This window comes from Xenopus laevis, chromosome 6S, assembly GCF_017654675.1.
Source record: "Xenopus laevis strain J_2021 chromosome 6S, Xenopus_laevis_v10.1, whole genome shotgun sequence".
NCBI classification, from domain to species: domain Eukaryota; kingdom Metazoa; phylum Chordata; class Amphibia; order Anura; family Pipidae; genus Xenopus; species Xenopus laevis.
This window is the reverse complement of record NC_054382.1, coordinates 74,471,230-74,487,711: the sequence shown is the minus strand read 5'-3', so window position 1 is coordinate 74,487,711 and position 16,482 is coordinate 74,471,230. Positions and strand designations below refer to the sequence as shown.

The following is a 16,482-nucleotide window of genomic DNA, read 5'->3' as shown; positions in this document are numbered from 1 at the left end:
CAACCCATAGACTCCAATGGGAGAAAAAATAATGGTGTCCCTTAGCAACGTATGTGTATAGAAAACAGATCCGCACACACTCTGATTTATGCAGTCGGGGAGTATCCCCTTTTATTTAGCCACTAAACATAAATGTTTCGGGGGAGAAACACCCACCCTTCATCAGGATACAATTCTTAGTGCAGTAACCCATTTAAACCCAACTTCCCACGCCTTCTATTCCCATCATGCAACTGACTATATAAATTTCAGTATAAAAATGTTTCCATGCAGACAACTGCCTTATAATAAACACTTCTACCTGTGTTTAGTTTCCTAAACTAGTTTTCCTAAATTAGTTAACTAGAAGTATCCTATAGAATAGCACCTAACCACAACAAGCACATTTGCTGGTATCCCTAACAGCTAAACCTACTGAGCAAAGATGAAGCTTGTTCAAAGAAGAACAAATTACTTATAATTCTAATCAAATATACTTTATTTAACAGTTCAGTTAAAAAGCTGGTGTACAATTTAATACTTCAATTAAAAAGTTTGAGTATAATTACTTTATGCATGCACATCATAAGTAGGATTGTTTGGTTTTATAAGAAACATTAAAAAAAAAGGAAATGCATTAATTAACGCAAAGTGAGAGCCTTACAAAGCAGTTAGACAGCAATATTAATGATCCACTGAAGAGGAGACATTTTTATTTGCTGCTAGAGGAGAGAAGCATATAAACTGTGTATAAGTATTAATAGTATATTTCATATATTCAAAGTCTGCTTATTGCATTACAAATACAAATTCACAGTGGATTATCCAAGATCTCAAGCTCTAGCTCTCCATAAACATGTCGTATTGTCTCACAATCTAACGTAGCAATTAATTTCCTCAGGCCTGCTCGTTGTGGTATGCATTTCTGTTCCCAAGTCAGTGATGAATTCATTGGAATTTTCCTGAAATAAATGAAGGAAACACATAAAACAATCATCCCAGTTAAAGAAGTACTTTTACAGGATTTTTGATTAAAACCACTGCAAATATTTGAAGTCTTTAGAGCCTCTAAAGCTCACAGAAATACATACCCTCCCAAAAAAGATCTTATAAAGCATTTGGTATTAAGGCAATATATAATTAATATTGCATGTTATTTTACAAGTAAATATTATTGTATATATATATACTGTATATTGCAATTTTTTTTCAAGACTTTGATGGAGGCTTAAGAGAAAATGTGTTTCTCCTTTTCAGTTAAAGCAGCTTATACGGGAGGTGGCAATGGTTTCCATGAGTGTTGCTTTAGGTGCACAGAAGTTGCCTGTGGGTGTGAGCAGGCCTTGGTAAGCCACATGGGGAATTACACAACAATATGGAAAATGAAGAGAGCTGCATTGTCACTACATAATTACTTGGCATCCTTCTTATTGCTGTAAGTATACAGTGTCACAGTTGTTTAGGAGAAGAGTCTCGGAAGTAAAAAGACAGTTTGTGTAGTGTTTAGAGAACCAGATAGGGTATGAAACATGCAAACATGGACAATAAGTCAGAACAATAACTGAAGGACTCAGGGTTACTTCTGAGCCTAAGGAGATTAATTAGATGCTTGGAGATATGAATGCCTTAGTTATGTTGATCAATATATGTTAACATTATAATTACAACCAGATTTTTCCCATTAGTTAACCCCTCCTAATTTTATACAATGTATTTTAGAGATGGGCGAGGTTTTTTTTTTTCCAAACTGGCTTTTAATGAAAACCAATATTAAACCTTAGCTTGTGGTCTGATGAGGCTGGTTAATCGCCCATTTACTAATTGCCAACTCATGGCAAACCAGTCATTATAATTGCTTTAGGTATATATATATGCTTTAGGTTATGTGGATAGGTCATTTGTACCTTTGCAAGTGTTAAAAGTGTTGCACATTCTCTCCAACACAGTCAAAATCCTGTGGCAAATGATGAGACTTGGATATTAATCAAAAGAAAAGGATTGATTTTTGCCATTTTAATGTATTTAGAAAAGTACTCAGCGCTGATGTCATGCGCCTTGTACTGACGCCAGCGTCACTGTGCTGCCATTGGACACTGAGCGTCAGGACACTCGCGTCTTGATGCCGAGCATCATGACATCATCTTTTGGTGCATTTTTTTTTAATTTTGGCACCAAGATCCTTTTAAAAGGCTCATTTTCAGTTTTGAAAGTGCCCAAGCTGGCTTCTGTTTTTTAGATCCTGCCTAAGCGTTTCTTCTGTGTTTTGAATCCCTGGTTTTGACTCCACCCTGATTATTGACTTTGATTCCTGCTGCCTGCCTCGACCACGTCTTGTCTAATCCTTGCCGCTACCTTGTTTACACACTTATTCCTTGTTGGTTTCCGCAGCAGAAAGCCCGGGCCCCAAAAGGGTGTCAGTGCACACTGGAATCCACAGTGGTTCCCTGTGCCTGTGAGTGTACCCAGAACTGTTCAAGTTTCCTGTTAATGAGAACGTTACATTGTCTAGGGGGCCCATCCCAATGATGTTGCTGTGGGGCCCAATAACTAGTCATTCCACTACTGAATACTTCATGTAGGTAACAGCGCATATAATTCAGTAGATAGATCCCATTATAAACAGCTGGTGGTACTCTATATTAAGCTGTTCATATAAACAAATTAATTATTAAATTAATTAATTAATGTGCTGATATGTCAGTCAGTTTACTGGGGGCTGTGGAGTAAGTTTTTTTTTTTAAATTCTTAAATTTAGTGGAATTTGCCCCTGGCTGTTCCTGTTAATCATCTCTGCATTGTAAGTTACATTAAGTTTTCAGGCAAATCAGGGCAGTTTTTGCTGAACATAAATTGATAATTTCATATTAACTTTTGCAACACTTCCAGGCCCCCCTTCAGATGCAGATATTCCCGGACCCTGTACAATAGTCCTCCCTCTCCCCACTGATAGCTGCGGGATTTGAAGCTCTGCATGAAGTTCTTCCCACATCCTAGGGTTTGTTATTATGGGCTGCCAATAGAAAGAAGTTTATTTCTAATATATACTGTATATTATATTTCTGCTGCGCTACTAAATTCTATTTGATGATGGTGAAAATTATTTAGGAGAGAGAGATATTAGTGTATATATTATTGTATGTAGAGAGAAAAGAAAATGTTACATGTGTAAAAATAGCATTATGCTTTCTGCGTTAAAGAAAACAAAGTGACGAATGATTCCAAATAATGTGCTGAGCCGTCATCCGGCATATGTTGTTTTTCATCCTGAATATGAAGATACAAATGGGATTATTATTTAAATAAAGTGCAGATAGCCTTTGCCTCTGTAAACAAAGGTCCCAAATCTTTACCAGACAACAGAACTTTGACACAGTCCTTGAACTATGGAATCAATGAATGAATTTTGAATCAGTAAGGAGTAACTGTGGGTATTACAGCAGTTCACTGACTAGTTTCAATAATCTTTCCAACAGTGTGCAAATAAATTATCTGTCTGAATTGACTAGTCTGTGGAATAATTATACAAAATCATTTGTATTTAGAACAGTGGCATTACTATAGGGGAAGCCTGGACTGCGGGGTCTGCTTCCTCTGTAGTTACATAGAACACCCCCCTCCACAGCCACTCTCTTAACTCTGGGCAGGGAAGGGATGGGAGTGGGTGGGCATGAGATGGGGAGTGGGTGGACAAGGGGCAGGGAGTGGGCAGACACAGGACGGGAAGTGGGTGGACGCTGGCAGAGAGTGGGTGGGCAGCAGGGCCGCCATCAGGGGGGGACAGGGGGGACAAGTGTCCCGGGCCCGGGCAGTGTCGGACTGGCCCACAGGGATACCAGGAAAACTCCCGGTGGGCCCAGGTGTCAGTGGGCCCTCATGCTGCTAAACATTTAGCCTATTTCATGGCCATTCCATGAAACTATGTGAACAAAGAGGCTAAATAGATGGAATAATAGATTATAGTATTTAAAGAAAAGAGACTAGAGGTTGTTTTTTTGGTGGGCCCCTAGTCTAAGGTTTTTGAGTGGGCCCCTGATGTCCCAGTCCGACACTGGGCCCGGGCATGAAGGGGGGCCTGGCAGTGCTGCAGTATTGAAAGAGCCGTGCCCCCCTTGCGAGCACCAAAGCCTGTGTCCATTTTTGAAGTCCCGAACAGCCGAAATGCGGAAGTGCCGAAGCGGCAAAAAGACCCGAAGCTACGAAAATAGCCAAAGCCAAAGTCCGATGCGGCGAGAGGACCCAAAGTCATGAAAACAGCCGAAATTGAAATCCTGAAGTGGGCAAAAGTCCCAAAGTCACAAAGGGAGGCAAAGTTGAAGTCCTGAAGCCATGAGTTTAATTCTACTGAGCACCAATTTGTGTTTTTTTTTTTGTTTTGTTTTTTTTAATCCCCTGGCCACCAATTTATTATTTTAATATTCTATAGACCCCTGCCACCAATGTTTTTATAAAAAATACTTTTGGGGCCCCAATTTTTTTTTTATTTGCAAGAGGGGCCCTGGCACCAAATGTTTTTTTTTAAAAAAAATTTGGGGCCCCAATTTTTTTTAACTTGTAAGGGGGGCCCTGGCACTAATGTTTTTTTTAAAAAAATTTTTTTAGGTGGACCCAATTTAACTTAGAAGGGGGCCCTGACCATCAATAGCTTTTTATAACTTGTGGGGGGGTTACTTTTTTAGCGCTGATGTCTGTGTGGTCTTTTAACTGTGATATGGAGTGCGCGGTACCTGGGGCGGGGGCCCCGGAAAATTTTGTTGTAAGGGCCCCGTGATTTCTAATGGCGGCCCTGGTGGGCAGGTGGGAATTGCAGTGGAGATAATTTCAGACTTTTTAGGTAAAGTGATCTAACATTTAGTCAGGCCTCAAAAATAGTTCATAACTAAGTTGCAGATACGCAGAGCCATATTTCCATATAAGCACCCAAAGCCCCATGTCTAGGATGGAAACCATACAGCCTGCTGCCTGCCAAACACTTGCAGCTAAATACAGAGGCAGAAAGATGAAAATAATGTATTTACAGGCAACTTGTACAGTTGTAAAAAACAATGGTAAATCAAATCAGTTGTAAAAAACAACAGTAAATCAAATTATTCTTCGTGTAACATCATATTATATATTAAGAAATATTCCAGCATAATATTCTCTTTAATTTTGTTTTAAGGTCATAAATTAATGACGGTCTAATGCATTTTTTTAGATATACGTAAACTTTGGCTTACCCAAAAACTTTAGTTCTTGTCCTCATAAGTCCAGGTCCTCCAAGACGCAAAGCAACATTTTGAAGTGCCTTTTTTAATGGATTTGTGAACTCGACCAGAATATTCATTTCACTACCAACCATCTTCTCTCCAATAACCTATACATTCACATAAAATAAAGGAGAAAAACTATTTATATTAAAATGGTCCTGTTGTTGAAACATACACCAAAAGAGAGATAGTAATGATATCATGTTGGGAAAAATGTAGCAGTTTGTATCACCCCCAATATGTGGCGGTGTATTTATTAGGGCAATGGCACACCAGGAGAATATTCGCCAATGATAAATCTCTACTTCTGCAGATGACTATTCTCCTGTAAAATCTTTCCCACCAGCAATAATGTGAATCCCTGGTGGTAAAACCCATGTGTCGCTTCTGTCTCCAAAAAAACTATTTGCAATTGTTTTTTATTTTTTATTATTTGTGGTTTTTGAGTTATTTAGCTTTTTATTTAGCAACTCTCCAGTTTGTTATTTTAGCAATCTGGTTGCTAGGGCCAGGAAAGGTTTAAAGGAACAGTTCAGTGTAAACAATAAAAACTGGGTAAATAGATAGGCTCTGCAAAATAAAAAAATGTTTCTAATATAGTTAGTTAGGCAAAAATGTAATATATAAAGTCTGGACTGACTGGATGTCTAACATAACAGAACAGAACACAACTTCCTGGTTTGCAACTCTGAGTTAGTCAGTGACTTTAAGGGGGGCCACATGAGACAATTGATCCTCAGCATTCAGCTCAGCCCCCCTCGAGTTTGTCACTGATTGGTTACTTCCTAGTAACCAATCAGTGAAAACCAAGAGAGCTGAAAAGCAGGAAGTAGTGATATGGCAGGTATGGATGGTAAATTCGAATTCAAATTGTCGAATTATTTTTTTTTGGTCAAAACTCACAATTTCGAGTTTAAAACCACCAACTCGAATTTGAATGTGAGATTTATTACACCTCCTGGAAACAGCTCTAATTCAATACTTCGACACCTAGTTCACCTAGAAGTCAATGGCAGAGGTCTGTTGAACCATCTGAAGATGTTAATAGCCTTCCTGACATTCAAGTTTTCTCGATTCTAATGTGATTCGAATTTTAGGGTCATTCCTATTTGATTGAATTTTAGACGATCGAGTTTTTAATAAACAACCTCCCATTCGCATTGCGAGTACATTCAAATGTATTAGAGTAAAAAAAAAAAATTTATTTATGTTTATTTATGACTGTTTCCATGGCCTGGAATTGACCATCATAATTCTTTTGGGAAGAATCACAGAGATCAATATGCCATTACCCACCTGAAGTCCAGCATCAGAGTCACACTAGACCATGTAGCTTTGCATGTAACCTCAGTGCAAGATGTCTTTTAAATGAAATGGCTATTTACTTTTTTTATTAAGAATCATTTAACACAGTCTACCATTCCTTTTTCATATCATAAGCAAAATGCACAAATGTGATATCTGCTCACAGAAAGAAATGTGTTGTTTTTTTTTTGCAGGGGCGTAACTACAGATGAAGCAGACCCTGCGGGGTCTTTGTTTAATGAAGTCACCTGAAATTGCCTCACGAGGAAACTTCAATCATCTTCGAAAAATGAAGCACTCCGAGTGCCATCCCGCCAGCAATTTCGATTCTAGCCGGCGGGAAGGCAGGAGATAAGTCGCCCGAATGAGAAACGATTTGTCACCGGGCGTCAATCTCCCTGAATCTACATGTGTGTCTCTACCCTAATGTTACATAAATACGCATAGATCATATCGCTGCTAAAAGCGGGCTCCTTTCTATTACATCTCTTGGGAACTTTTATGTGCCTCTGAGTTCCTGTTCATCTACATATATTTCAGAAAAGGGTTAATTATCTTTTAAACCTAACTCTGGCTGCACGGAAGGATACTTATTAAAAAGTAAATACCATTTACATTAATTCCACTCTGGTGGGTTGGTACAGTTAGATGGTCTCGCTCAAAAAAGCACAGTCTCTTTCCCAAACACTTTTATCCTCTCTCTGCAGAAAACCTGCTACCGATTTTATAAGAGGAATAGATTGCGGTCCTCCAAATGATTATTTGCACTGAAGTTGTCCATGACTCATAAAAAGCATGGGTTCTTTTCAGGCTACGACTGACCTTGATATGGAGCTCAGGAACGTTCAGAATCACAATCTTCTGTTTTGCCATTATCTTCTTTGATTCATTAATACGAGCCGTGACAAAAAAATGTAAGGAGGCCTGTTCCACAAGCTTGCTCAAGTACTCGTGGGCTTTTATTAGAACTTCCACGGATTTAGCTAATGGAAAAAGACAGAAAACCCAATTTACATATTCAAGTGGTGGTCTGTTACCAAGCATTACGAATTGTGCATGCCTACTTGTATTTGTTTTTCAAATCTAAATGAAAATTCACGCAAATTCTACTTCTCTGCACTCAATACTCAACTGCAGATTACTGTGCTGAATTTCTTTTTCCCTCTCCTGTAGCCGTAGCATTTCCTAACCTTCAGACACAAAATCTCCAGCTAATGAATAGACATTCATGTAAATCACTTGAAAACCATGCTGGAAACACTACAAATATTTTACTACATATTTTCTTTGGCTCTTCTGTGATTTCCCTTAACATAAGTAAATCTAAAAGGCCTGGTCAAATTCAGCAAGGAGAAACATGGGTTATATTGGTGTGAGCACATAAACCAAAAACTGAAAATCAGATTTAACAAAATGGATTTTGAGCAAGCACTGTACCAAATTGTTATTGTCATAATATGTGTACTATTTATAAAAGGTTAAACAAAACTAAAACACAAATGTGCACAAGTCTGTGTTTTAGTCTCTTTGGCATCAGTTTACTAAAGCTTGTAAAAATTGTCAGAGAGCCCATTATCGCTACAAAAATTCTTGCGGAAAAATTAACGCAGCTTGTGCATTTACTAAAGCGTGATAAGACAAATTTGTCTTGAGATAAGTAGCGTTAACAGTAGAGACAGTTCTTCGACTATCGAATGGTCGAATAGTCGAACGATTTTTAGTTCGAATCGTTCGATTCGAAGTCCAAGTCGTAGTCGAAGTAGCCAATTCGATGGTCGAAGTAGCCAAAAAAATACTTTGAAATTCAAAGTATTTTTTATTCTATTCCTTCACTCGAGCTAAGTAAATGTGCCCCTAGGCGTTAATATACATCTGCTCCAGAATATTCGCAATTCCAGATTTGTTCTTACATTTTTTATGGTACAGATCATTATCTGGTACAGGTTCCATCTGGGACAGTTCTTCACTTTGTGGGCAATGGAAGGTTTACAAGTACCAGTCTTAACGTAAATTAATAATTAGTGATGAATGAAGGTTTCGCTTGTGAAAAAGACACCCACATACTCCAATGGCTGAAAAAAATTGCTGTGCATCAAAAAAACGTGTTGCCAATAGACTTCAATGCACTCGGCAAATTCTTTTCACCGTTACACTAATCTTCAGCAAAGCAAAACAGCTCAGATTCGCCCATCACTACTGTTTATCACCTTAGTTAATAGACACCTTTGTATATACTTTGGAAGCTTGAGCAGTTAGCAGAATGACAAACCCCTTCTACTTGTAGCAGTTTTTAATGAAGGCCATTGTAGTATTAGACACTATAGTCCAAAACCCCAGGGAGGCTTAAAGTTGTGGCTGATACAACCACAAACTAGCTACATAGACCTTGTTAATTGTCAGGGAGATCATCACCTGCCCTAGTTAACATATTTGTTTCTTTAATTCTTGAAATGCTTGCCAGGCTCACATCCTTGAAGCACAAGTTCTTGGGATTCACCCTGCAAACATTGGCAAAGAACATGCAAAATGTTTGCGTGCCTATTTGCACAGCTTAATATTTCCAGTGAATTATCAATCGCAACAAGCTGGTATGTAAAATGTTACCAAATTACAAAATGCTTATTTGCAGAATCAGTATAGCAATCTTGCACCTATGCACAAGGTGTCATGAAATGAAAATTCTATTGTGCCTACCTGTGCTACATGTATGTTATGCTATGTTATTCCGCAGTTACATTTGGGGTGTGCTAATTATTAGGCAAGCATGTAATGTGGCAGATTTCGCTCATATAATGGAATATGTATACAAGACAGTACTGTGAGCAATGTAAGCTATATTTACCCTTATTATCATTTTAAAAATAGCATCCATTTTAATGACATCTTATCTTTTCTGCCATCTTAATCATATTTAGTAGGGCTGTATTCTAATTGTGTGCTATAGTCTATGTATATAACTGCAGCTATGCATAACATTTTTGTGTTTACATAATACAGACTTCTATTAAATTCTTACAGGATGAAGGTTCCAATGTCACTTTTAGATTCTTGTTCTGGAACTCAGACTTCAGGACCCCGGTATAGAAGACCACATGTCCAGTGAGAAAAGCAGATACTGTATAAAGATTGGCGCTCCAGTTCTTGAAAGTTAAAGTGACTTTGAAGTCACTGCCAAATACTGCATTATCTGCATGAAAGTCCATATCTGTGTCTGGAGCAGACTGTTGCTGATCCTCATCTCTAATTTCCTTTTTGACTCCATACATCAGGGCAGCCTCCAGAGCCAGCCTCTCCTCCTCTGTCCCTGCAAAACAAAATGCTCTGCCTTTAAGGGTAAGGCCACACTGGGCATTTTGGGGAGATTTGGTTGCCTGGCAACTAATCGCCTCATCTTTGCGGCGACCAATCTCCCCAAACACCTTCCCTCTCTCTGCGCCGCCTAAAATGAAAAAAACGCCGGCGCTAATCAAACGCAGCAATTCATTTTACGAAGTTGTCTCACGAGGAAACTTTGGGGCGACTTAGGAAAACGAATCGCCGCGTGTGATCAGCACCGGAGTTTTTTTTTTTATTTTAGCTGGCACAGAGCGAGGGAAGGCGTTTGGGGAGATTGGTCTCCGCAAAGATGAGGTGATTAGTCGCCAGGCGACCTAATCTCCCCAAAACGCCCAGTGTGGCCTTACCCAAAATCAACTTTTTATTCAGTTGTGATGAACAAACAAATACATAAAATTTAGCATTTTGTATTATGCTCATTATACTGTAAAAGCCATTTTCTCTTCTAAAAATTCAACCAATATTTGGCATTTTTCCCATGTTTCAGAGAATCCATTCACACAATGAATAGGAAATTGTAAACAAAGAAGTATCATGTTGTATCTATAAAAAATTAAGCAAACATTTTTGAGCTGAGCATATTCCACATACCTTTTTGCCATCCTTATTGTTCTTATTATCTTATTATCCTTATTATCTTGTTGCATGTGCATGTGTTTTCAGTTGATTAGCTCTGTTTTTTACAGACACCAAATTATTTAGTACTAACACTACATTCAATTTGGTCCTCCCCACAATTTCCACCTTAAAATAAGGGTTTATTAACACTTTGCACCTTGAGCAACAGCTCACACAGACCTTGGATACAAATGCTTTTTAAATGAGCACTAAAGCTGGCCATAGACACAAAGATCCTATCGTACGAATCGAGGATTCGTACGATTTTTGGGCCGTGTGTGGAGAGTCCCGACATTTTTCGTCCGGCGGAGATCGGTCGTTTGGTTGATCGGACAGGTTTGATTTTGTCCCGACCGTCCCACCGGAGCCCATTGCGCTCTCATCGTAATCCGATCATTTGCCAAAACGGTTGATCGTTCAGATTACCCCTGATATAGCCATGCCCGTTAGATGTCGCCAAACAAGCAGATCTTTGCATCTATGACCACATTAAGAGGTGTGTTTAATCCCTTTTGTGTTCACATGTAATCTTACAGTGTCTGGGGAACAATACATAAAAGTAACTCTGATATTTAGGGTTAGTAAAAGGGACAGAGATACTGACAATCTTTCCCTTCATCTTGCTCCCTCCTTGCTTTGAAGAATAATAAAGGTATGTTAACTCTATGGGGCAAATTCACTAAAGGGCAAAGTGGCTGACGCCAGCGTAAGTTTAGCAGAAATCCCATCCTCAGAGACATCGCAAACGAGACCCTCGCTAGCATTCTTTCACACTCTATAGCCAGGCGACTTTTCGCTCTGGCGAACGGTCATTACTCCGTAAATTCACTAAATTACAAATTTGACTGAACGTATGGGGCAAATTCACTAAAGGGCAAAGTGGCTGACGCCAGCGTAAGTTTAGCAGAAATCCCATCCTCAGAGACATCGCAAACGAGACCCTCGCTAGCATTCTTTCACACTCTATAGCCAGGCGACTTTTCGCTCTGGCGAACGGTCATTACTCCGTAAATTCACTAAATTACAAATTTGACTGAACGTTACCTCGTTACTTCGCCACCTCAGACCAGGTGAACTGATAAAATGAAGCTACATCTTCCTCAATCTTATGTCAGTGACATCATATCCTGTATGCTAGAAATGCATTAAAGTTGTAAAAAACGCTGGTGAATTTTCTTTTTTTAAAGCAGGATTGCCTTCAAAAGTCCAAACTATTACTTAAACTTTTTTAACTAATTTGAGGGACATGCCACATATATATAAGGATGGGCTCATGTCTCGGGCATTAGAGGATCTCTTCTGTCCTTATCATGGCTGACTGGACATTTGTTTTAAAAAGTGGCCACTTCAAACATTTGCACCAACATTACTATTAAAGTCGCCTGATTCAAATTAACCAAATGCAAGAGTGGAGGAAATGGAGTGTAGGAAATGCTCCATCCAGCCGAAGTAACACTGGCGAAAATTCACCAGCGTTTGGCTGCTGAGACGCAACTTTGAATTTTAGTGAATTAGTGTAGTGGTAACGAAATAGCACCCGGTGAAGTTGTGCGAGGTATGTCGAACTGTCGCTGGTGAAAATTCACCTGTTTGTGAATTTGCCCCTATGTCTAAAGGATTTTCTGGAACATAAAAATGAAGAATGGAACATATTTATATATGGAAGAAGGAAGGGCTCTGAACATCAAGACCAACACCAAGGATGTTCTGCTTATTTATTTTTCTATTTAGAGGGCTATGTATCATACCCACTATATATAGAATTAAGCTGTATAAAATCCTGCCATTCTAATGCTTTCTGTCACATGGAAGACAAATGTGTGACAAATGGAAAATTAGTCTTTACTGAAATAAAATACATAAACGTTATCATTGTACATCTCTAGGGCAAGGGCACACACCCGTTCCCTTTGTTTCTCTCCGCCTATGTACCTTTATATACAAAAACAGGAAGCGATGATTTCAGTGCATTCGCTTTTCCCCGCCTCAATAATATTTATTAGGCAGAGAGAAGTGGTGGGAACATGTGTGTGCCCTTGGCCTTAGTGGTGCAGCATGTATCTCTCATTACCTCGATGTATTGTTTGCTGTTTATTTAACTGAATGAGCAAACTGAATAAAACAGGTCAAAACCTATAAAGTCACAGCTTTGGTATCTCTTTTGAACAAACCTTGGCTACAGCTGCATCTGTAAGCAATGACAAACGTTGTCCCACAAGGCAAATTCGGGCAACTTCGGAAAGCTGAAGCGACTGTTATGCTTGTAAGCATTCGGGGGAAGATAATTGCAGGACAACCAGTGTTAGTACCCAAAGGTGGCAGTAGCTTCAAGGTTCCCACAGTGCTCTGCGACTGCATTACAAACTTGTGTCTAAATAACCAGGCACACACAATATTTTGTGATGCCATCCAGACTTTTTCAGCGCAATTGAAGTTCTGCATTGAAAAATACGCTATGTGCTCTTATTTTACTGCATTCCTCCTATTGTATTGGAGAGTTTGTCCGTTTGCAACCTCTATTTCTCTGGAATTATGCTCCATTGTCAATAAACATGACAATTGAATCCTAAAAAGCACTTTTTCCACTGCGCTGATAATGCATTAATGACCACCTTGATGAATGTATTCATTTTGCAGCATTATTAATGATAGGTGTACCAGTGATTTTCAAAAGCATTGTAAATAACTGCACAAAGTTCCCTAAATGATTAAATATATCCATCTGTTCTTTTGTAAAAATTTGTAAATCTGCCACACGTATTCTTTTATTTCCACTAAATATTTTTCTCTGTGACCAGAAACCTTTTCAATAATAAAAAATGGGATTTAAGAGATGCAATTATGAGCCTGGATTCAGTTTGATATTTTTTTCGCAAATCTAAGCAAGTTGAGCCATAACATAAAACAGGAAAGCATTCTACAACCTTTCTTCTGAGCCATCGTCATGGGAGCAAGTAACTAGGCAACCGTATACTACTCACACTACAAATCTCAAAGGTATTGCATGGCAAACAGCCCTCCCATTAAATATTGAAAAGCCCTAATAGTGATCACTGGCATGCTTTCATTTTGCAGACTTTCCAATTTTATATTTCCCCTTTGCAGAAAAAAAACAAATAAAAATAATATATATATATATATATATATATATATATATATATATATATATATTCAAATATCTAACTGTATATATATTTCAAATGTAAAATAAATATAAGGGAAGTTGTGATGTGCATCAATAACTCCATTGCGCCAAATCACATGTTTATTTTTTCGGTAATTAGTGTACAGATATGTTTAGACAAGCTTGCACAGAGGGATTTTCAGAGTGCAGCAGTCTCTTTACTAAAATGCTGGGTTTATTTGTAATTAAATATTAATCTGACGATGTAAGGTCCATTAAAAACTACTGAATCAGCACCACAGTGTCTAATAGGGTTATTGAGCATTTGTTAATTTCCTCCATAGCTTTACTGATTGGCTGATTTGACTGTGTATTACTTTAACATGAAGGTATTAAACCCTTTTAACATCCTTATGTCATAAACCTTTAATAGCTGGCCAGTTAATGGATTAATGAACAGTGCACCCCTATCTTAAAAATGTCAACTATTTATGTTTAAGTACAATATACAAATCAGCTAAAGTTTCCATTAACTTCTGACATTGGGACATCGGGCAGGTTAAAAAGTCCCGGTGGATCGTGGCTGCATCTGTGCATCTATGCGGTCCCACGATCTGACCGCCTGTATCGGATCCATTATGATCCGATCGTTGGGCCCTAAGGCCCACGATCGGATCAGCCCGATAGCACCGACTTCAATGTGGGCATATCGGGGAGCGATCCGCTCGTTTGGCGACATCCCTAAACGAGAGGAACTCAACGTCCAAGGCCACCTTAATACATATATTTATTAAAACAATGTCTATGAACTATGCACAATGTGTATAATAGGGCAGCGTCGGACTTGGGAGCCCAGGGCCCACCGAGGAAGTGCAGGAGTGTATCTGGGCCGGCGAGGCCCAAAAGAGAAAGAGCCTACTGGGTTTTTTCACGGTGTCGCCGGGCCAGTCCGACCCTGTAATAGGGTACAGGTATGGTACCTGTTATCAAGAAAGCTCAGGACTTGGGGTTTTCTGGATAATGGATCTTTCTGTAATATGGATCTTTATACCTTAAGCCTACTAGAAAATCATGTAAACATTAAATAGACCCAAAAGGCTTCACAGTGAGGCTCACTTATGCCCCAGAAGAAGCCGTGGTATCAGTGAAATGGGTTAGGTGGCATAGTTGAACAGCTCCCACTCGATTCATACGTAGTCAGGTAGAAAATACCAGGGACGAATGGAAGGGAGGTGTTGATCATTCACTTTGGCATTTAAAATGTGTTTAGACTCTTGATATTTGCTTAGTCCTACTATTTGCTAACCGATTTAGGGTAAAGCGAACTGTGAGAGTAAAGCTCCCCAATGATTCCTAACTGAGAAAGGCAGCAGCCCTGTGTGGGGATCTAGAAAAGGGATTAATTACTGATCGATACCTTCATCACCTAATTAATTAACTAATTTTGGAATTAATGATGATAATTACATGTGGTTATAATTATTAAACTATACCGCTGTTCCACCTTTTCTTGGTTTTATTAAGTGTGGTTTTATGGACACGGTCCAGCACTATTTATGGGTTAATTTAAGTAGTGTGTCTATTGTATTTGGCAGCGTGGTTTTATAGCATCACTATTAAAAGTTACGTTTTAGCAAAATAGTAAGTCTGGCACCTGAACTGGTTAACTGGAAGTGCAGACAGGGAGGATGCAAATGTAACATTGTATCCGACTCTTCAGTTGTTATTTTTGTTTGATACATTTATCCTCTAACCTGCAGGTGGCAGAGACATTGACTTGTCTTAAGCTTGAATAGCTGTGTTTATGGTACCTGTTATCCAGAATGCTCGGGACTTGGGGTCCGGATAATGGTTCTTTCTGTAATATGGATCTTCATACCTTAAGACTACTAGAAAATCATGTAAACATGAAATAAACCCAATAGGCTGATTTCAATAAGGATGAATTATATCTTAGTTTGAACCAAGTACAAGGTACTTTGTTATTGTTACTGAGAAAAATGTGGATTGTTTGGATAAAATGGAGTCTATGGGAGACTGATTTTCCATAATTTCTGGATAACGAGTTTCCAGATAACAGATCCCATTCCTGTATATATTTTGCAATGAGGATATATATGTGTAAACTTTTTTATTTTTCAGTTTATGTTCCTCTAATCAAATATAAAAAAAAGTGGTAATTCTTTAAATTTGTTCGGCATTACAGATGCAGCAGACCCAATATGCAGTGCACGCAGGTTTGTCTGTATATTCTGGTTTTAAGAACAATGCTATCAAACTTTCTTTGCATCACATTTTCAGGTACCAGCATATTTTAAAGGGGTTGTTTACCTCTGAGATAACTTTTAGTATGATGTAGAGAGTGATATTCTAAGACAATTTGCAATTGGTTTTCATTTTTATTATTGAAGGTTTTTTAGTTATTTAGCTTTTTATTCAGCAGCTCCCCCTCACCCAATGCTCGGGTTCTTTTTTTTTTTAAATATAAAAGTATTTTCAGCGGCGTGCAGCGTCGTGTGCACATGCATGCTGAGTGGCGCCGTGTGCACTTAGAGACGACGTGTGCGCATTTGCGCCTTCATGCACGGTGCGTCACAGGAGGGGGGCAGAGGGGACCCTGGTCAGCAGTCTCGGTGTGCCCCAGGCCCCCCAGTCCGACCCTGGTGATAGTAAAATCTATAGTTAGTATAGATATGTGCATATATAGTTTATGTGGAGGAGGGGTCAGTGGGAGTGTGTGTATATATGGAGCAATACCCATGTTCCTCCTGGGGATAAAAAGGCCTATTCTTCTGAGCAAGGTTTATTTCAGCATCCCCATCCCAGAAGAAACATATAAGGGTCATAAACTTATATAAGGAGAATTGGATCTGA

At 38.8% G+C, this 16,482-nt stretch overlaps 1 protein-coding gene across 5 annotated transcripts in view; it reads right to left on the bottom strand.

Moving 5' to 3' along the window:
• Positions 1-460: 460 nt before the first annotated feature.
• f13a1.S (coagulation factor XIII, A1 polypeptide S homeolog) overlaps positions 461-16,482 on the bottom strand; it is a 121,106-nt gene continuing 105,084 nt past the window's right edge. For all 5 annotated transcript variants that reach the window (XM_041567674.1, XM_041567675.1, XM_041567676.1 and 2 more), the window contains 4 exons: positions 9,547-9,834; positions 7,353-7,513; positions 5,196-5,332; positions 461-941 (listed from right to left, as the gene is read on the bottom strand). In XM_041567674.1, coding sequence (XP_041423608.1) covers positions 791-941; positions 5,196-5,332; positions 7,353-7,513; positions 9,547-9,834 — 737 coding nt within the window. In that variant the 3' untranslated portion in view covers positions 461-790. The remainder of the gene's footprint in view (positions 942-5,195; positions 5,333-7,352; positions 7,514-9,546; positions 9,835-16,482) is intronic.